The sequence below is a fragment of the Lampetra fluviatilis genome, chromosome 50 (genome assembly GCF_964198595.1).
Source record: "Lampetra fluviatilis chromosome 50, kcLamFluv1.1, whole genome shotgun sequence".
Taxonomy (NCBI): domain Eukaryota; kingdom Metazoa; phylum Chordata; class Hyperoartia; order Petromyzontiformes; family Petromyzontidae; genus Lampetra; species Lampetra fluviatilis.
The window spans coordinates 1016257-1037965 of NC_136324.1; the positions used below are offsets into that span (position 1 = coordinate 1016257).

General features: G+C 49.0%; 1 protein-coding gene across 1 annotated transcript in view; it reads left to right on the top strand.

Moving 5' to 3' along the window:
• Window positions 1–15104, top strand: part of LOC144948600 (runt-related transcription factor 3-like) — a 62237-nt gene extending 47133 nt beyond the window's left edge. Inside the window, exons 5-6 of the mRNA XM_078878184.1 lie at window positions 7527–7649; window positions 8388–15104. Coding sequence (XP_078734310.1) covers window positions 7527–7649; window positions 8388–9109 — 845 coding nt within the window. The 3' untranslated portion in view covers window positions 9110–15104. The remainder of the gene's footprint in view (window positions 1–7526; window positions 7650–8387) is intronic.
• Window positions 15105–21709: the final 6605 nt, after the last annotated feature.

The following is a 21709-nucleotide window of genomic DNA, read 5'->3' on the forward strand; positions in this document are numbered from 1 at the left end:
CGTTTGAATCGCCGTCCCCGAAGCTCTCCGCGCAGCCTGACCGACCCTTAACGCCGAAGGCGTTCATCAAGGTGTCGCACTCCGTAAGACATTTCGCTCTGCTCTCCTTTGTGTTTCTGCCGCTGACTTAAAAAAAAAGAGAAACCGCTGGAAGCTTTGAAACGTTCACTTTCAATGGGAGCTCAACCAAAAGGGCAATCAGCTGACGATTTACACGGCTGAAGGAACGGGCACTTTTAAGTGAGCATGGACGGACGGACAGACCTGCGCTTCGATTATCCAGCCACGGATAACATCGGTGGCGAGTGACATCTGAACCGATCCTGGGCGACCTTCTGCAAGCCGCGCTACTGACTGCTCAAATAATCTCCATAATCGACATGGCATGGATAGGCCCTTCATCCAGCAAGGGCTTCACAAAGGGCTGAAAATTATAATTGTTGCTATTAATATGAGAATGCATGTCAATCCACTGCTGGATGACAGCCACTTCACGACGCCATCTTTGTCTATTGCTTGAACTTTTCCCAGCGGTTAACAAACCACGCACACGACGCCCTCCGTTCTCGAGTCGAAGTACTGGTTCAAAAAGTCCCACACAATCTACAGCATTCAACTGTGGCGGGGGACGCGTGTTGAGATCGCCGCTCGCGTGTAAGTTTTGAGCTTTCATTATTTAACAAAATAACAACCTGGGTGGGTTTTATTATAAAAAAAATATTCTTTATGGAGTTCGGGGTAGGTCGTATCGTCAGTCACATTTTTTTCCTTCTTCTTTGGAGAAATGCAGACAGCCCTGTCGCGGTACCATAATCGAGAATGACTTAAATCCCATAATATGCGGTTGTTGTCGGGACAACTCAGACAGCACCAGACTTCACGCCCGTCGTCGGTATCGGCCTCGCCGCAGCGCCTGCCAAAAAAACGTCTGCGCCATCACCGAACACAATCTCTGGGAACCCGGGGCCTCGGCGTGCCAGCCAGACCCCTCGCAGGAAATAACGAGCACGGTCCGCGCTCGTATTTCAAATGGCCTTTTTTTGTGTAAAGAAACTCATTTCTTCGCAGGACAAATATGCGGTCTCGAAATGAAATGTGTAAGAAGGGCGTGCGGACAAAAAAAGTATCCGACAAGCAGCGCTCATCTCCCTTCTTTTGTGGCACCATGCCAGCGATGGAAATTCCACATTACTATGTCAGAGGGGAGTGTCATCCATCGGATAACCACTGTTCGCTTGCCACAAACAGGATTTAGCTTTATCCCCCCCCCCCGCCCGCCGGGATGAATAACGCGGTAATGGAATGATGATTCGATTCCTGGCCGGGATTTGACCTTCGTGACCCTACAATTCCCGGTCACGTTTAAGAGCGGGGAGCCGCTGCCACTGCCGCGCGAGTTGTCGCGGCAATCGCGGTCACGCCAGTTGCGCCGGTTGCGCGTTGCCGGACCGTGGCGAGGGGGCGCAACCCGAGAACGCATCGGGAGAGGGGTCGCTGTAGCCACGACAGCCGTTGCCGGCCCCCCGACACGACGTCCCTCTGCGCCAACCGACTGGTGCACCGCGCTACGGTCGACGGCGCTCCCCGTGGGGTCGAGCGCCGCCCACGCCGCTCTTGGACTTCGCGCCGACGATCCGCGAGCTACGGCGACGGAAATTGCCCGAATCTTGGTCCGTCCGCCGAGTTTCTCACAGCTTTATCTAACAAGTGTTGGAGGCCGGCCAGACTTTTTCTTTGTTTTGTGACAGCCGAGCATCAGACTCGCCCTTTTAGGCTTTAGTGTGCGGTCCGACAGCTGTTTGACTAATGCACCCCCGGCTCCGTCTCTTGTGTGCCGTACCGGCGATGCGCGGAGCGTAACTGCAGCCGGCGCTCAAACAAACATCTCCAGCTCGCCCGCGATAAGATGTACAGCCGAGCCGGTTATTTCTTTACGAGCTGCGTAAAGTGGGGGTAACAACCGCTCGTTGTTTTCCTTCATATCATCTCCCCACACCAGTCGCTCGAAATCCGTTTGGCGCATTTAGTTTTCATCGACATTAACTCACGCGCCTCTCTGCGCGTCAAGTGTTCCGCACGCTGCATCCGCCGTTGGAGTGCAGAGGAGCTGCACTTGTTGGAGAGCGCAGTTCGCCTGAACCCTCCTACAAGTGCAGAGGAACTGCTCGAGGAGGAATGCAGCAGCGCTGTAGCGTGACCTTGTTTAAAAAAATGGGTGGGGGGCCAGACAAAAACGTTGGGGGGGGGGCGGTGAGGAGGCGGGGGGGGCGTGACACAGGCAACGTTGATCGCTGAGCAGGACGAGTAATGATACAATCTGCTTTTGTCCATCGTGCATTCCGCTGCAGCTCTCGCCGCCCCTAAGTATGCGAGGAACGGTTGTGATGCCCGCTGCTTAATTGTTAAATGTTGTACCAAATGTTTTAGTCAACTGTAATCATTTAGAAAGGACGGCGCCACGATGGCTGGGAGATGTTAACTACATCGCCTGGTATGCCGGAGGTCGTGGGTTCGAGCCCTACTCTGACACCTGCTGTATATTTGGAGTTTGCGTGTCTCTCTCCCCGTGATCGTTCGGATTTTTTCTCAGGGTCCTGCGGTTTTTGTCTCCACATTTAGAATCAGAATCACGCGTTTAGAGTATTTGGCTGCGATAGATTTCCACACGAAAAGCCACTTGGGTTGAGCTATGATTTGTGGCCAGGTCGCTCTTAAAAAATAGCTACATAGCTCAGTGGCCCTTACCTGGTAAAATAAAAATAGTTTGTTTCATAGTTTTAGTTCGCCTTCAGCGGGGGATGGGGGGGGCTCAGCCCCCTGCAGCCCCCGCGACACTGCAGGTCTGGGTTACTGTGCGAGGGTGACCTTCCAAATGCCGAGTGGGTCACGGGCAGCCGATCTTGAGATACACAGAAAAAGAGGTACAGCTACACGCGAAATTTCCATCGACATCTTCCCACGCACAACAGGAGGGTCATGTCCCAAGCATGACCCACCTGAAAACAGGGATATTCCTGCAGTGGCTTTGCTATACGGTTGATAGTTTGGGTTGCATGTATCTCTATGTGTCTCTGTTGGTCACTATATATCTATACGAGCCTCTATGTATCTCTGTGTCTCTATGGGTCACTATCTCTATGGATCTCTGTGACGCCCTGTGTCTCCATGGGTCACTCTTTGTCTCCGTGGGTCTCTGTGTACCTCTATGAATATCTATGGGTTTACTACGAGGTGCATAGTTTGGATTTCACGGCCACAATCACACTGCTTTGGCTTGTGTTTCATGAACGAGGCTCACCGGTAACATCAGCAGCGCGTAGGCGTCTCGCGTGAACACTTCTCATCACAAATCGGCCACGTGCCACAACATTTCCCCGAAGAACAAACTCGTACATTACGCACAGCGCTTCGTTTCTGCCGGAACGCTCCGGAAACGCCGTCCCGGAAATCATTTTGGCACCCACCGCCGCATCCATCTCGCCATCTTAGATTGTCCTAAACCTGTGCAGAGGATTATGGGAATTAAGGTCATACAATGATGTGGGATTATAAAAGGGCCCCACGCCGATAATCCACAACCAAGAAACTGGGCCCCGATCGTGCATCACGGACTTGAGCAGCGGTGCGAAAATCAAATCGACAGCGCCGTGCCCCGTTGACGCCCTCAATCCGGCGCTGTCTTGATACTTTTAATAAATATTACTTATATTTGTATTTCTAAACACGAGCCGGGTACAGAGCACGAGAGACGGGGAGAGAGGAGGGGGCGTTACAGATGTTCCGCGGACGACAAGCCCGAGGCCAGGTGGTCGAGCTCCCTGCCCTGACCCTCACGTCGGGGCAACGTTCGCGAACGTGGTGGAGTTTCTTTTTTAGGGGAGGGGCAGATAAAGGAAGGGGCAGGAGGTTGGGCGCTGTCTGATATTTACTAAGTGTACGCTCTTTAATTCGTAATCAATAGCTGTTTCATTCGTGTTGGGGGCAGTGGCTGCCCGGTTAGGCTGACTGCAAGGGCCCATGTTTTGGCTTTTAGGCCACATTAAATATTAAAGCCGAGGCAGTAAATCCAGCGCAGACCGCCACCGGCCAGACACGTCGTCCCGTCTGCGTCCACGTGCCAGCAGAACAGTTTGGACCCCGTATTAAAAGCTTTCCAAATAACCCGCACAACTTCATTAATGTGAAATGTTAAGCAAAGCTTTTATGGAACTTCCCCATAAAGTTTACGGCGGAGCCATCAAAACCGGCATGAAACATTTAACGCGCGTCGGTTATTTAAGCAATAAAGATCCACCGCGAGGAATGGCCTCGTCCGCGCGCGCGAACGCCAAGCGCATCGGCGGTTGCCGATCAACCCTCCGGGTAGCCGGGGCGTGGAGCCAGGGGCGGGTTATGAGATTTCGAGTCATCTTAACCGTCTGCTCAGGGAGCCAAGTCACCTTAACCCTTTCCCGTTCCGAGATGTACTGTGAGTTGCGCGGTGGGTGGTGTCCCGTTCGCCGCTGAATCTCGGAACGCGCAAGCGGTTCAGGGTTCATGTTTCTTAGAGAGGCGTAGCGCCGTTGTTTTTAAAGACGTTGTTACTCACCGCGGAGAACCGTAGCGACACGACCGCACTCTTCGATAGTTGGCCCCAAACTGTGCCACACGCCCTCCCGCATGGCCGATAAAGCTATTTTATTTTAGTTTTTATTACAATCCAAAGGGTTAACCTGTCTGTTCAGAGAGCCGAGTCACCTTAGCCTATTTACTCAGAGAGCCGCGCTCTCCACATCCTCCGTCGCCTACCGTACGTCTGCATGCGCTGTACACGCGTGCACCGTGCACTCAGCCGTGATTGTCACTCCGCTGCTGGATGAGTGCCTCCCCACTCCGTGCGGGTTGCAGGGGGTCGTTTGACCACAGTTCAGACGACGTTGCTCGGTGCAGGTAGCTGAAGGCAGGGGGGAGCATAGACGCATACGCATAGTACGGTACAGCGACGGAGATTGTTGCCCTGCCATCTCCTGCCCATAACAGTAGCTGCCGCACCACAGCCTGAAGCACCTGGTTTATGCCCGGTGGTGGCGGTCGCACATCCGAGCACTGCCCAGGCTCAAGCCTGCTTGGCTTGCGATTTCTGATGAGATGGGTCGCGCTCCGGGTGCTTTAGTCATTGGCGCCTACGATTACTCGAACACAAACCGCCGCTCGAGTAATTGGTCAGACAATAGCCAATGCAGGACCCTCCTAAAAAAATAATCTTGAGACTCGGAGAGTCTTTACTCGATAAAAGACTAAAGGACAAACACATTCTCACTGCGAGAAGTGGAGCTTGGCAGTGGTCATAAATCAAACCACCTGAAATGCCTTTCCAAGGATGCTGGAGCAGGGCACGGCGGTCGCACGGGGCGACCACCGAGCCCTGCGGGCGCTGCGGGCGCTGCGGGCGCTGCGGGCGCTGCGGGCGCTGCGGGCGCTGCGGGCGCTGCGGGCGCTGCGGGCGCTGCGGGCGCTGCGGGCGCTGCGGGCGCTGCGGGCGCTGCGGGCGCTGCTTGCGTGGTCGTGGCAGCAAAGGACGGCGCAGGAAAGAACCCCCGTTGCTGTGCATCCACATCCACGCTCGCTCGCTCCCTTCACCGACGCCTGTCGACTCGCGTCGTGAAGTTTGGCCACGTGGCTCTAGAGGCCCGCATGGCGGTGGGCGGGGGGGGGCCCTAATCCTGCAGCGAGTTAACAAAAGGGGGGCTCCGCATGTATGTTTGGTGAACTTCTTCCGCGCCGTACGTAGCCATCAGCGTCGATGTAGCAGTGGAGGCATCCCCGGCGTGATTCTGCTGACTTTGTGTTTAGTATTCATTAAAAAGAGGGTGGGGGGGGGGGAAGAGGGGGGGGGGCGAGCATCCTTTGACCTGCGCCGTAGGAACTAGCGCAGAGGCACAACGCGGGAGAATGTCGTCACGTGGACCTCATCTTGGGACAATCGCTATTTCATGGGGCCTGATTAACAGCGAGGGACAGGAGGACAAGGCGAGGCTACGGGGCTGTGTCCAGCATTGTCTCTCCGGGCCCGGGGCGGCCAGCCAGGGGCACCGGCGTAATTTGCGAGCGGCGCTTTCAACTGCGGCGGGGTTGTGGGTTTTTTTGTTTGCCCCGGCGACGCGGCTGCCTCCCGAGGGCTGTCACACGCAACAATGCCCCTCTGTGGCCCGCGGCCCCGTCCGCGTGGCCACAGCAGTAGCACGGCGTCGCGTCAGGGGCTGGGTTCACAGAAGCGGGTTTCTTTCGTTGTTTCCCACCCCGCCACCCCGTGCACAATGAATTGGCATCGTCGTCGTTATTATTGTTGTTGTTGATGTTGTTGTTGTTCGACTTCGTACTGCGCGTGTGGGTTTTCTCCAGGGTCCTTTAGTTTACTCCCGGGAAGTGGATTAGCCAAACAAATCCTTGCGTAGGATCCTGCTGGACAACAATAATATCTTGATTCTGCAGGTGGAGTGGATTATCGTTATTGCTATGTCTGTGTGTTAGTCTCTGTGTGTGTGGTTGGTAAGTGGGGAGCAGTAGTGTAGCGGTTAGCGCGCTGCGCTATAAACCCGGCGACCCGGGTTCAATTCCCGCTCTCACGGCCAACACCAGTGACGATTATCCGAATCGGTCCTGGGCCTCAAGATGAGTACCTGGTGCGGTATGTAAACATCGCCACTGGGGAGACAAAGGCGGTCGGGCGTGGTGCTGGCCACCCACCCCCTCGTGTGCCGTTACCGGCCTTCATAGGTGCCCGCAAGCAGCACTTGCCCCTACATGCTGTTAAAACCACATGGGGGATCTTTGTCCTTGGTATTTGTAGAGAGATGAGCGTTTGTTGCGCAGTTGATGTGTGGCGGTCGTCTGACTAACGTTTGCGTTCGCTTTGCTTGTGTGCAATGTGGCCTAAATGCTAATCTGTGTTGCTTCTGTGTCTACCCCACCCCTGTTTGTGTGTGTGTCTCTCTCTCTGTCCATCTGTCTGTTTTACCCCCCTTCCTCTATATATTTATTTATAAACCACGATTAATGTATCTCTATTCCAACCCTCTCCACCCGCATTATCGTCCGTGCCATTCATTGTGCACCCTCTCTGCTTGTCAATTAAAATTATTCTCGAAACATATCCGTAAAAAAAATCAACACCTATGTATTTTAATACTTCTTTGACCTGGGATGCTCCTTGGAATATTTGCGCGGAACTTAAAAACACTTTTCCGATTGCCCCATTTACGCATGCCGGTATTTCTCATCCCCATCTATTTACGTATATATATGTAAACACATACATGTGTATACACACATACGGATGCATCTAACTTCTTCCATCTCCATCCAATACTTGTGCACGTCACCCCTGGCTCCACGCACGCGCGCGTGGCTCTACGCCCCCGCATGACTCCGTCCGTCCCTTACACCACCACCACCACCTCCTCCCCCCCCTCCTCCTCCTCTTCATCTCTCTCCGCGTGCCCCTTTCGCCGCCACGCCATCGCCGCGCACTCACGCGCGCGTCGCAGATGGCCAGCCGTCCCCTCCGTGGTCGTTTGACCAGCCCTACGGGCCCTACCTGAGCCAGATCGCGGCACCGGCGCTTCACACAAACGCGGGGCTCTCGCCGAGCCGCGCCGTGGGCATCGCAGGTAGGCGACGCCGCCGGCCACAACAACAACAAAACGCGCACGGCCCAGCCATGAGATTGACCCGTCCGTCCGTTCGTTCATCGTCACCGGCTCAATCGTTGGTTCATTCACTCGCCGCCAGGCGAAATCCCATTGCCGCCGCCACCACCACCGTCGCTTTCGCTTGATTTGTGTCGATCGGAAGGTCGCGTGCGGTGGGATAAAGTTTGGGTACCTCTACCTCTTCGAAGCCGTCTGGTCAGCGTAGAAGAGTAGACCAAAACATACCCTCTCGAAGGGCTCTCTAGAGCTTCCTCTCGCCAAGGAGCTTCTACCAGCGGTGGCGTGAGCAAGCAATTGCAGGGGCTGCACCTGTACCTGTGTGACTGCTCCTCACACGTCCTACCAGAGTCCATCGTAAGCTCGAACTGTGTGCCGCAGCCCACGAATGGCATTGACCCCGATGGGCAGCAGCACGTCCGTTGAGTCAGATCCCATGAGTCTCTCTTGCGACAGTAGATGCGCAATGGCTGACGACGACGACGACAACGAACTAAATAAATGGACTTACGTTGAGAGTATTTGGCAACTGCTATAAATATCCACGCGATGCGCCACTTCGTTGAGCTGTCAATTTGCGATGGGCAGGTCGCTTCTGAAAAAGAGCTAAACGGCTCAGCGGGCCTTACCTGTTATTGAAAGTATATATATATGTGTATATTTGACGACACGTATTCGCCGTTCTCTGTCGTGGCGCAGGTGGCTCCGAGCTGGGTCCCTTTGGCGACCCGCGCCAGTTCCCCAGCCTCTCCTACCTGCCGGACCCGAGCCGCAACACGGACCCGCGCATGCACTACTCGGGCCCGCTGTCCGTCTACCCGACCCAGCAGGTGGGGGCGGGCTCCCTGGGGCTGCCCGTTCCAGCGCGCTACGCCTACCTGCCACCGCCCTACCCGGCGCACACCCCTCCGCACAGCCACCAAAGCTCCCCCTTCACCGGCTCCTCTCCCTTCACCACCGCCGGCTCTTCCCCCTTCAACGCCGCCTCCGCTCCGTTCACGTCGGGCTCCTCGCATTTCTCCGCCGGCCCCGCCCCCTTTCAAACGAGCTCCGCCTCCTTCCAGCCGGGCCCCGCCCACTTCCAGGCTAGCACCGCACCGTTCCAGTCGAGCTCCGCCTCCTTTCAGTCGGGCTTCAACCAGCTGTACTACGGCCACTCGGGCGGCCCCGCGTACTCGCTGTCCGTCATGGCCGGCGACGAGCGTCATTCCGCCGCCGGCGGGCGGATGGTCGCGACAGGCGTGGGCGTGTGCGTGGGCGCCGGGGACTCGGTGCTGCTCACGCCGGGACTGTCGAGTCCCGACGGGGACACGGCCGACGGAGGCGACGGCAGCTCCAGCAGCTCGCCCAGCAACGCCAACAGCCTGGCAGACGCGGTGCCCTCGCGGCTCGAGCCCGAGTCCGTGTGGAGGCCCTATTGAGTGGCGGCACGGGCCCCCGCGGGGCAGAGATGCGAGAGACTCGGGTTTGCCGGAGCGGAGGCCCCCGACAGAGGGCAGCCGGCACTCTCCACCAGCTGAGGGAGAAATCCACGTTTGCCAAGGGCTGGCTGCTTTGTCAACGTGGCAAATCTGCCGGGCAAATTCTGTTGCGAGAAAACACACACAGAACAATTAATTTTTCCCGACGTTTTTATTTTTACTACACCATGCTACCAATTACAGATTTAACGATGATGCCACGAAGCATTATTACTCGGATTGCTTGGCTTAAAAAGGTGGACGGAATTCCACGAGGAAATGAGCAGGCCTCGGAGCTTCCAACGCAGTTACCGTGTTTGCGCTACGAACGCGTTTCCCGGTCTCGCTGCAATGCCGATGCAGCTTCTCTGGATGGGTGAGTGCAAATTGTACGGTGAACATCGTGGCGAAAAGATGGCAGATCTGAAATGACAGCTGCAGGGATAAGAAAACAAATAATTTCTGGACAAGTTGCTTTCATTTTCTGTTGCTACAATTCTGAAGATTTGTTTTTCAAGAATCTGACTGAGATGCTTCACAGAGCACACCAGTTGCCGACACTGCTTTCATCTTCTGCTGCTTCTTCTTGCGGAAGCTTTGCAGGTGTACGGGCAGTCCACTGGTGGATGAGGGCTTCCCCACGCATTAATTTTGGCGAATGCAGAAACGCCTAACAGGGACGGTCAAAGCGTTGAGATCCGTGACCTCCTCACTCGTGACAGCGTGGCCCCCTATTTTAAATGTTCAGTTGCCCCGTGGTTCATCTGACTTGCAGCTGATGGCATGCATTGACGCTGAGCCATTAGTACTATCGTCGTCATCGTGAGGTGCTTTAATGTGTGTGTTTTTATTAATTGAGTTTAGAAAGTTGCTTTTCAGTCACGTGATGTAAATACAAAATGAATACCTGCCGGGCATCTTGTTAACGTCTTTTTTTTTAACACAGTAATAATCTTTGTGTACATGCATACATTAGTGTTACATTGTTACTGTTAGTGGATGTAAATGGTTAAGACGTTGCAGCAATTGTAAATGGATCCATTAGAAAGCAAAATATATTATTAAATACCTCCCACTTGCAATTGATATAGTTAAAGCTTAATTGTTACTTTGAGTAGATAGATGCTCTTAATAGCACATTGAATGCAGAACCATTAATATCCATTGCTAGAGGGCACAAGTCAAACGGAATGCATTCAGTTGTGAGTTTCAATGACGGGGCAATGCAATTATTGATCTCTATTGTAATCAGTTTTACTTTGGCATCGTCACGCAAGTATTTTCACCTCATCAGCTTCTCACCCAAGCCACACTTCCATATGATAGCGCACTTGTTCGGGAAAACTAAAACGTGTCAAATGAAGCAAATCGGAGGCAAAACGTAATACCAAAAGTGCATAATTGGTAGAAAAAAAACACAAATCAGAAAATTATGATCATCCAAAGATTGTTTTGAGCGTAATTTATGTTTAGCCCTCTCGTGGAAATTAGATAGCTCCTGAAAAATGCATCGTTAAAAAAACACCACAGTTTTGACTGGTCTCTGTAACTGATTGTATTACCCATGGGAGTGCAGTCTGGCTGACCAAATAATGAAATTAGATTTATTGGCAAAAATACATCAATCTTATAATACATCTTGATAAAATACCACCCAATTCATAGCCTTGTCTTTAATCCATGCTTATATCGAAATGCAACCGCATGTTTTAAAACGAGTTTAGACAACATAACCTGGATTGTTTGTAGATTTTAACTTTTTTTACATTTTAAATTAATTTTCTTACAATTTAAATAGAATGAGTGAAATGATGGACCTATTTTCTTTGCGGCCATCTCATTTAACATTCTTGTGTAAACGTGTTTTCAATGCCAGTTAATATGATTTGTTTCCTCCAGTCTTCCGTGAGTGTTGTACATTTTCTAGCTTCCACTTTCGAGGTATATACATTGCTATTCTTTTGAAATTATTAGTTTGTTGTGTGGTCACCTAATAGGATTACAGAAAATGAATGAAAAAAGTTAAAACATTGTACAGTTGAAATTTTAGCATACAATTATCACTTCCTGTAATATTAACTGTACGTGCTTTTACATGTATTAACCGATGATTAATAATGAAAAGGTTAATTTCGAAGCAAAATAAAGAAAAACGCATTCTTGCTTTTGCACTAAGCCATATTTATGTAAACAATATTAGAATGGTCAAAAAAATACTTTATCATTAATGTCATTCATATTATTACGTGGCGTATGGCCCCGTTTCAACGACCGAAAACGATGAGTTCAAGTAAAAAAGTAATAGTGCCTTTTGTTTGCAAAAAGCCATCTTTTTAAGGGGCCGTGTTCACGATGTCTCCGTGGCTCCGATCCAGTGGGCGGCCATTTCACGGCGGTAACCTCCCTGCCCGCCTCCCTCTTGCGTTGGCCATGAACTCAGCGGATTACAAATCGGGGTCATCCATATTTCCTGCAATTTCCACGGCATTTAATTGGGTTAACCGTTGTTACGTTTGCGGCGTGGATTTCCCGGTTGTTATATCACGTTTATTTTAAGTTTTTTGTTGTTACCATATTCACAATTCTCTTTTCGTACACTTGGTATTTTTTTAAAATTAAATTTTCATGGTTAAATATTTTTTTAGAGTGGCATTTGTCACCATTACAGTAAACCTTCGACTTATAAAATAATACCCTGCGTTGTAAAAAAAAAACTAGTTAAGACTGCTTCCTCTCTTATTTCATTTAAAGTAATTACAGTTCACTGAGTGGGGCTGTGCCCGAGATTTAATTCTGGCTGGCACAGTCATTTAATTGATGAACTCACCCGCAATTACCCCCGTGTGGAATCACCTCGCACTACTCATTCTGCCAGATAATTCGCAAGTGATTATGGTGCATAACAAGTCACAGCATTGGCTCAGATAGCCGCTCATTTGTCGGGAATAATGGCGCTTATTTTCGTCTCATGTAGACCCATGCGAGTTCTACTCAACGCCCGCTATGAGTCAGGCGTTGAGCCCTATTAGCGAGAAGTCCAGCACCTGCGGCGTCTTAAGCCAACCACCACCATTTTGTCAATGACCGAGTGCTTTCTTTCAGCGAAGTAACCATCTCGTATAATTATAAAACGTCTGGCCAGCGTGGAGCAGAAAGGCCAAGAGCTCTCGAGACGGGCTGCACGGAGCATAGAGCTCCCTTTCGTGGAGGTCCTGTGACTAGAATTGGCGTGAGCAAAGCAAATGCAGGGGCTGCAGCTTTAACCTTTGATGTTACTATTCACAAACTTGAGTGTGTAAAAATTTGCTTAAAAAGTCAGATATGAGTAAAAAAAATCATTTGGGTCACGTTAATCCGAGGGTGCAAGCCACTTTTTTTTTAATGAAAATCAGCCAGGACATGTTCTTCCTGTTTCACAAAATAAGTGGGCGATTCGATGTGCTGCCTTTTGTAACAGCACCCTGGAAATTGAGACACACAGGTGCGCTTTATAATAATTATTATATATGTAATTTAGCTGAGGGTGGTTTCCAATTTTGAAATTTAGGCTGTGGCACTCACCTAAGGGTTTACTCCTTGAATTAATACTAATAACGATTAAGAGTGTGCAGCCCTTTGCCAATCTACTGCTGGATGAAGGCCTCCCTGAATCATCGCCGTATCTCGCAATCCTTTGACGTGACGAAGTATAGAGGGTGCCTTGGTAATGAACGATCAACTTCATGAGAACCGACTTGTTATAAAGCAGGCCTTGATTACGTTTGGTGGGGGGCTCGAGTTCTTTACATTTTTGGGGGGAGCTCTGCATTGTTTGGTCGGTTCCATCCCTTCACTCTTTTACCACCATCCATGTCCAATGTCAAATGCACCATCACTTTGGTTATTGCAGTTCTAGTTCCACAAATATGATATGTGAGTTGTAAAGCTGAATCAAAGTTAAAATGAACAAAACTAAAAAAATGTGGCACGTGACTGATAGTGATACACATCCTTATTATTTGGCTTTAATTACCAAATTACCTGCAGGGGTTAGTGCTACAGTATTGGTATTCTACTGTTTCAAAGCTAAATATACATACAGATGTATTTAGTTGGCCTCTCAATATCCACAGCCCTGAGCACTAGTGCAGCAAAGTTAATTAAAACTATATACTGAATATATATTCCATCAACAGCAGGGCATGCAATTTCCAGTTTGTACATCAACTGCATTTGGAGTCGGTCGATTCGTGTGGCACATCGAGACGTGTTTCTTGTTGACCCGCCCCTACTGTACGTCTGTGAAAAAGAGCTTCATAGCTCATCGGATTCTTCCAGTCGAAATGTGGTTGATGATTCTGACCGTGTCCGGTAGAAGCTTTTTAAAATGGTGCTGCATTGTATAAGTGCTTGTCACAAATGACCCACAATACCTTGCTAGTCTCATCAAGGAGCATAAACTATCTTGCGAACTCCGCTCATCCTCGCGGCAGCGGCTTTTGGCTCGCCACCGAACAAAGACGGTCACTGCATCGCGCGCTTTCAGATGTGCTTCTGCGGCCGTCTGGAACGCTCTTCCTTTCGATATTAGGTTGTGACTGGAGCTATGCACGTATAAATCATCTAGATTGAAAACTCATTCCTTTAGTGTTACGGTTGTTGTCCTTCTCCCGCACCTCCGATGAGCACGGCTGGCTACGTACGGTGCGAAAGAAGTTCCACATGCATACATACAGAGCTCTCGCCAAACCGGTCAGAGCACATCATGCTCTATTGAGTCTCCCATGATTAAACAAAAAAAAGGGGCACCCATCAAAAAACAAAACTATATTTAATACACGGGACGTGCAAATTTGGCAACAGTTTATGTGACAGCGATGCTTTGGATTCACGACATGTTTGTGCGGGAACATTTCAACGGCAGAACTTCAAACAGCTTCTGACGGGTAAACAACGCCCTGAGGATAACCCACAAAGGGAAGACATTTTTACGATAAACCCTTCGACGTATAAAGGAGGGAATTATTATTGTGCTTGCACCTGTTTATATTGCAGAGTTTATTTTCTTAAGCAGGCCTGCATGTGTCATTGAAATGTTTATTTTTATTTAGTCAAATAATGTTTGATTTCATTTCACGTTTTTTTTTGCATTAAGTAGAAATATGTTTTGAATGACACTGCCACACCATGAAGCCAGTATGAAAGATTTTTTTTAAAGACAACATTACTTTGCAGATGTATAATTTTGCTTTGCGACTACGGTTGCCACCTATCCTGGTTCCCCCGATATCCTGATCTCTTTGAGGGACATCTTCTGGGAAAATATCTTAAGTCTTGCAAGGAAAATCAAACTTCTGGTGTTTTGTCAATTGTGTTAAGATACACGGCTCAAGGCAGCGTATATTTTCATGTAGTTCTCCCCTCTGCTGGCATTGTGAGTACGTATTCTTTCCATGATAAGCCCCAAGGATTCTTTATACCTCAGAGGTGGCAACCCTACTTGCATCTATGAAGCAGAAGTGAGGAAATAAATGATTTAAGAATGAGAGTAAACACTGCTATTAATGAGATGCATTGGTCAGTCATTTTTATTTTTATTTCATTACTAAGATGCATTATACCACAGGATTATACAAATTTTAACAAGCTACTGTGGAAATTGATGTTTTAAAGTTTACAGAATTTTCTTTTAATATGCCTTCGATATGTATATTTTTTTATATATATAAAAATCACGTCTGTTGGTGGTTACCTTATGTTGGTCATAGTAAAAGTTAGTTTTTTCTTCTTCTTTCAACTGGCATTGTATCTGTTTTTATATAAATATTTTAAACGTTGGCACTAACTTGTTCATCCCATGTGCTCTGTGTATATTTGTACCCAACATTTTACTCGCAATGTCTTCGACAAAACTATTTACGAACCGTTCTAACAACGCGCCATCAATGTGATCAAATCGCAGTCGTACATCGTCAGGGCCGTCCGTGGGGAGTGGGGGGTGGGGGGTGGGGGTGGGGGTGGGGGTGGGGGGTGGGGGGTGGGGGGTGGGGGTGGGGGGTGGGCCCCCTTAAAAATAAACCGAAAGAATGACATCTGACACCGTGACGTCGAAGCGCGTTCCCCCCCTCACCCCCCAAAGTGCGGGGCCCGGGGCAGTCGCCTCAATTTGCCGTACCCTCGGGGCGGCTCTGGTCATCGTCGTCATCATCGCATCATCATCATCATCACCGCCAGCAGCCACGGCAAATCCAATGGCGGATCGAAGGCCTTCCTAACCCGTCTCTCGCGATCCGTTCTCGAGTTGGTGGCCACAGATTTGGCGACAACAACAATGTGCTTGACGTCCGATCGAAAAACAAACTGGTAGGAAATGTTCGGACAAGTTAATGGAGGCTCACAAGTTGGGCTCAGGATAAATACGAGCAGCAAACAAACTTAGAACAATGCAAGTGCAAAATATCGGTTTGCACCTGAATCTATCATTGGTTTGCGAATCGATTTCCCCAACACCCCCGCCCCCTATCAACTTAGTTAAAGTTATATGACTTGAGGACTTGAGATGAGACATTGGTGCAGAGCTGCCTTGGCCACGTGGGGAATAGAAGTATTCTATTGTGGACTAGAGTGGGCCGAGACATCCCCTTTGTGTCTTTGTCTGACAAATTTTGGAGACATTTGGTAGGCAAATTGTTTGACAAAGTCTCACAAAGCCCTCCGCTGCAAAACGTACTTGAAATAAAATAATACAGCTTTCCCCCAAGCGTGACTCAAAAACAGTGGCCTTAACATGTATCAAACGAGCTGTCAATAAATGTAACGTTATAAATACGTAAAGTAGTTGAACGAGTTCATATCCACCTGGAAATGTGAACGGCAGCTGTTCTTCCACCATCCAAAGCATATGCCCCATCCGTGATACCTGTTGTGTGAGCATATACAGTCGCAAAGGCGCTTGGCAAAGAGTTTATCCTAAAGATATGCGGTACACTGATGGCTTCGCGCCCAGCATAAAACAACATCGCATTGATAATACTCATAAGTTTCAACTTTGTATAAAACCACTGCAGGATTAAGGCCCTCATCATGCCGTGTTCATCATGGGAGTGTTGTTTGGCCATACTTCGGGAATATCTTGATGAGCAGTGAACATTTTTGTCATTCAACAGTTTGCATTTGCAGGCTCATTAACTCACAGAAGACCATGAGACACGGATCTCGAGCATGACTCCCAAAGCCAGTTTCATGAAATGTGTTTTTGTTATTACCCATCTACCAATGACATTGTATTTAATGCTAACGTACAAATATATATACAGTCTAGTATAAATGGGAACTTTTTTTGTTTACCAGTGATTGATGTACAAAGGTAAGCTTTTGTGTACATATAATGTTTTGTTAGCTCAGTATATGTGTATAATAGAACTCGGTGGTGTGTTCTTACGTGCGTACATAACAAGAATGGCTAAGATTGATGACTTCTGTACTCTCCATGCTAATAAAGCTCACTGCATTAAAGCTGGATGGTCGCATGACACTGATGTCAGTAGAAGGTATTGCACTTCCTCCGACACTGCAAATTATTTGCGTAAAAAGAAATCCTCCGCACGTTCGTCTACAATACTGCCCTATCTTATGGGACATTTTTTTGTCAGTATCAAAATTGTGAGAGAGAAAATATGTGAGAATAGGCTTTGCTCTTTCTGGGAATAAAACAGGTGTTAAATGTTAAAACACAAAATAGATGCCTATTGCAAGGGATCAAGTCTGCATTAACCACACATATTTGTGCCAAAAAATGCAAACAATCATGCTCTGATAATGTAAGCATTGTCTTTGAAACTGATTGCCCTACATCCTAAAAGAAAATAGATAACACTACCCTGAAATAAAATATATAATAGGCGACAGGGAAAGGGCCTTTCTTCATATATTGTGCTCAGTAGAAGGGCCGTTGCCCGAAACATCACCTATTATAGGTAGTTCCTTCCAAGGCCACAACGTTGTTGATGGAACATGTTGAGATTGTTGTTGTTTGTGCTTGTGCACCACTGCCAACGCAGTGCCACCAAACAACGAGTTCAATTATTTACCCAGATCGCTGGTAGACTGGGACGTGGCACGTGACTTGAAGCTCCAACCGTATTGGAAGGCATCCTGGATGTTAACTTAGCTTTGTCATCAACCAGCTCAACTTCCGCCCCCTGCATCATAAAGCTTTAGTTTCAACTCCATGCGTACCTCCCAGCCCACACCCCGCCCCCACACTCACCCTCCCTACGATCTGTACCCCAATGTTGTGTCTGCCCAGGCTACCTCACTTCTCTTACCCTTATCTTAACTATTAATCAGCTAATTCCCCCTCCCCAACTCCTTGGCTCCTCCCCCCCCTCTTACCCTATATAATCACGGTTCTCTAAACAGCTCTCTTTATTCACTACAGTAATTTTGCAGTGGCGGTTCCACCTGAAGACGGAGGCTTGTGTTGCTTCTGAAACGTCGTGATTTAATTTAGTTGTTTTCAATTTAATTTATTTTATTTTTTACCCACGTGACTTTACTGAAAAAAACTAAAAGTATGCATCCTGGATGTAGTGTGCCGGGGTGCAGAACTCGTCCTGGGTCACTGACCCAGACAGATCCAGCTGAAATTACGCACTGACAAGACAAAAACAATCATTTGTTGCTCCAGGGAGGCTCAAACTGCGTCTCAAGAGGGTCCTAGCTGCATTTGGATATTACGCTAATGCCATTTGTGAGTGTTTGGAATTCGGGAGGAAATGGGAGCTCCCGGAGAGAGCGAACACGCATTCAAGGGAGTGACACGTGGCACTGTCACGCCTACAAGACCTGGCAAGCCCTGGTGGTGGTTAAACTATCCAAGTACTAACTAGTATCGATCCTGCTTAGTGTCCGAATTCCGATGAGATCAGGCATATTTATAGCACATTAGTAGTATGCAATGACCTATATGATATGCGATATTTAGTTTGGTTAATCAATATGCGTTTTACACACGAGGAGTGCGCTCCCAATTTTCAAATTTATCTGAAAAATGTGAGCATCAGGTCTAGAAAAGACATTTCGGATGATCACAACAAAAACATTTTGTTGCAGATGTATCCACAGACCGCAGGGGACGTCGTATCGGTAACATCATTTCTGTGTTTTCCCACCAAAATGGGTGCCACGTGGTATCAAGTGACGATCCTTTCCCTATGACGGCGACTCGTTAATATGCGACAAAGTAAATGATTCTAACACCTGGAACAAGATGCCAAATTTACGAATATAATGAACAAAAATTCGAATTACAAAACTGGGCACCGACGCACATATGTGTGGGCCATATGATTTCGTTAAAATAGAAATTCTCCGACTGCTGCTGCTGCTGCTCGCGTCTGCACTTGCCACCCGGCGGACTGCACGAGCGGCTGGCAGAGCAGGTGTTGACCACGAGATTCTAATTCACCCACAGTGTTTGAAGGGGCAACCCCAACATTCGCCGATTTGTTTTTTATCAACCACATTTTATGAGCATGCATTTGAAGCCGAAGGATGTGGCGAATACAAACAGCTGATCCATCAGACGTGCGCAAAAACTCGACCGCGGTTCACACGTCTGTCCGTGTTGGATTTTGGGCTGCGTCGTGATGGCTCTCATCCACAAATGCTGGTAATGGGTCTCGTATACAATTTAAAACTCGGTGGAGGTGTCCGATACAACATATGTCTCGGGAACAACCTCGAAAGGCCACTGCAAAGCAACACATTTGATCATACGCATAGGTTTTTTTCGGTAAAGTCACGTAGGTAAAAATATATATCTAAAATAATAATAATAGATGAAAATAAATCAATTAAATCACGACGTTTCGGAGGCAACACAAGCTTCCTTCATCATGTGTAAAAAGGCACAACAAAATAACTGTAGTGGGAGTTATTTGTGATGGGACATTATTATACAGTTATTTTACTTATTATACAGTTATTATTATTATTTTATATATATATATATTTTTTTACCTACGTGACTTTACCGAAAAAACCTAAGAGTATGAATCCTTGCAGTCACGAGAGATTGAAATTTAGAAAAACACATTTGATCCTCAACCGATGATCATTTCTGATAAACGAACAAGTGGAAGCCAGCATTTACCCGCGTAGCCCTTGTAAACTCATTGCCTTTCGTACAAGCGACAGAATGCAGCTGTTGCAGTGTATTTCTGAAGAGCGGTAAATTAAGAGGAAAACCACATTTTCCCCCCAGCGACACGACCCGGGTACACATGTGCCCTTTCATTACCTGTCGATTTGCCCTTCGGCAACAGGAAGCCACTACGCATGAGGGCGTTTATGGGGGTAGCACTCCAATTGACCTGCCGATACTTTCTCGTGCAGACAGGCCTTGCTATTGGTGGCCGAGTAGGTGAACTGCACGTTAATACAATCACCACATCTCAGTCAAACGCTGTCATTGTAAATGTTTGGGATTAAACTATAAAAACAACTGTATTTTACTGGTAGAAACCTCCTGGTTACACCAGCCCACGGGGGATTATTGTGTCCGTCGTGCAGGGAGGGGCTGGGTGGGGAGGGAGGGGCTGGGTGAGGAGGGTGGGGAGGGGTGGGGGTGGGAGGGGTGGGGCTGGGTGGGGAGGGGCTGGTCACTCCGTGGTGCCCTTATAAAACTCAACGTTTAACCTACTCACGCCGGCTTGTGCCCGCCCTCACAGTCGGGCATATTTGCGGAATACACCACGCCGCCGTTGACCCTCGCCATTGACCGAGCAACCCAACGTTCCTACCAGCTCCCTCCGCAGGAATGTGTTTTATTTACCAGGTAAGGCCCACTGAGCTGTATAGCTCCTTTTCAGAAGCGACCTGGCCACAAATTATAGCTCAACGAAGTGGCTTATCATCGTGTGGACAGGCACAGCAGCCAGAGTTCTCGAAACGCGTGTTTGTAAATGTGGGGGGGGGGGGGGGGGAAACCCGGAGGGACCCGGAAAAAAATCCACGCGACCACGGGGAAAGAGAGAAATAGACGCAGACTCCAGATACACAGCAGCAGGCGTCAGTGGTCGGGATCGAACCCCCGACCACCTGTATACCGGGCGAGGTAGTTAACATCTCGCCACCGTGGCGCCCAAAGGCAAAATACAGAGGCACATTTGTGTACAGTGCTGTATATGCCAATCAAGGTATTGATAGCGTTAGCAAATATCCACATCGAGCCCTCAGTTCCACAATGTTTTGACACAAACTGTAACCGTTTGGTGCCGTGTTGCAACAGGGGGCGTGCCTCGCTTATGCAACCCAAAGTTGGCATTTTAGAGGCACCGCATGAATCCTCTCGAATTGTTTAAACGCAAATAAATCACCACGTGTTGAGTGGCGGAAAAGTGACTTTAGTCGGAGGAACTCCCCCCCTCACCCCACCCCTCCTCTAACTGGTGTCACGAACACGATGACCATGCCCATCGGGTCGTGCAAGCTGTGCTCTTCGCCAGATGTCAACCTGACCCCACTTTTACTGTCGCTACGACGGAACAGTTCACGTCCCAGCCCCGCGGGCTCGGAAAGCAAAACAACAGGAGGAGCCATTTCTTCTTCATCTTCTACCAAATTCGGTTCAACCCCCCCCCCCCCTCAATATGTCAAGAGCCGCCATGCACTGTGGCACTGTGGTGAAGACGAGACGGTGGTGGTCCTTGATGAATAAGACCGTCACGAAGGGGTCACTGGAAGAGCCGCAGGTGTCCCACTCGAAGCGAGAACGTGTATACGCCCCGCGCCTGCGGTGCCACAAAGTCCACGGCCACACGTGGCCACTGTGCGTGGCACGGGCTCAGAGACAACCGCTTAATCCGCTCCGATGGTGGCTGATTCATTGTGTGCACGTGGAGGGCACACAGGCCTTTTTAAACAAACGTATCAGCGCATCTGTGACAGTTTCCGCCTGAGAATATCGCAAAGAATTTAGAATGCGAATATGATACTTTTTTTTTTTAAAGGCAGAGTTGTTCGGATGATTTCCTAGCCGCTGCTGGTAATCCGAACACGTGGTTCACTATTGTGTGAGCTCTGTTTCCCTGGCAGATGCAGTACGGGCTATGAGTTTTATAGCAACCAAATTGCTTGGGCAATCACAACCACATGAAGCGCTCTGGGTTTTTTTTTATGCGCACACCAATAATGTAATAAGCTTATACAATGCGGTATGACCGGTTGGGCTGTCAATCAGCACAAAGAGGCATAAAAGGCAAGTCTCAGACAATGCCATCTGAACTGCCTCTCCACTGTGCTGACTCTGTTGGGGCTTTTACAGTTGGCTCGGTTGCAAGTCTGGACCCCCCCCCCCGCTCAGCCCCAGACTTCTGGGAGGGGAGAATGGGCTTGGAAGGTAACTTCACACTTTCACGATGGGGCCTCGCACCTGTGCTGTTTGTGGTGCGGCACAGGTGTGGGGATTTAATTTGAGGGCGCCGTCTCCACACACGCATACACAGCGAGGCTTTTGTCAATCACGGATTCTTAAACCCGGCGATGCCAGCCCCAACTCTCTCCCCAACGCAAACATGT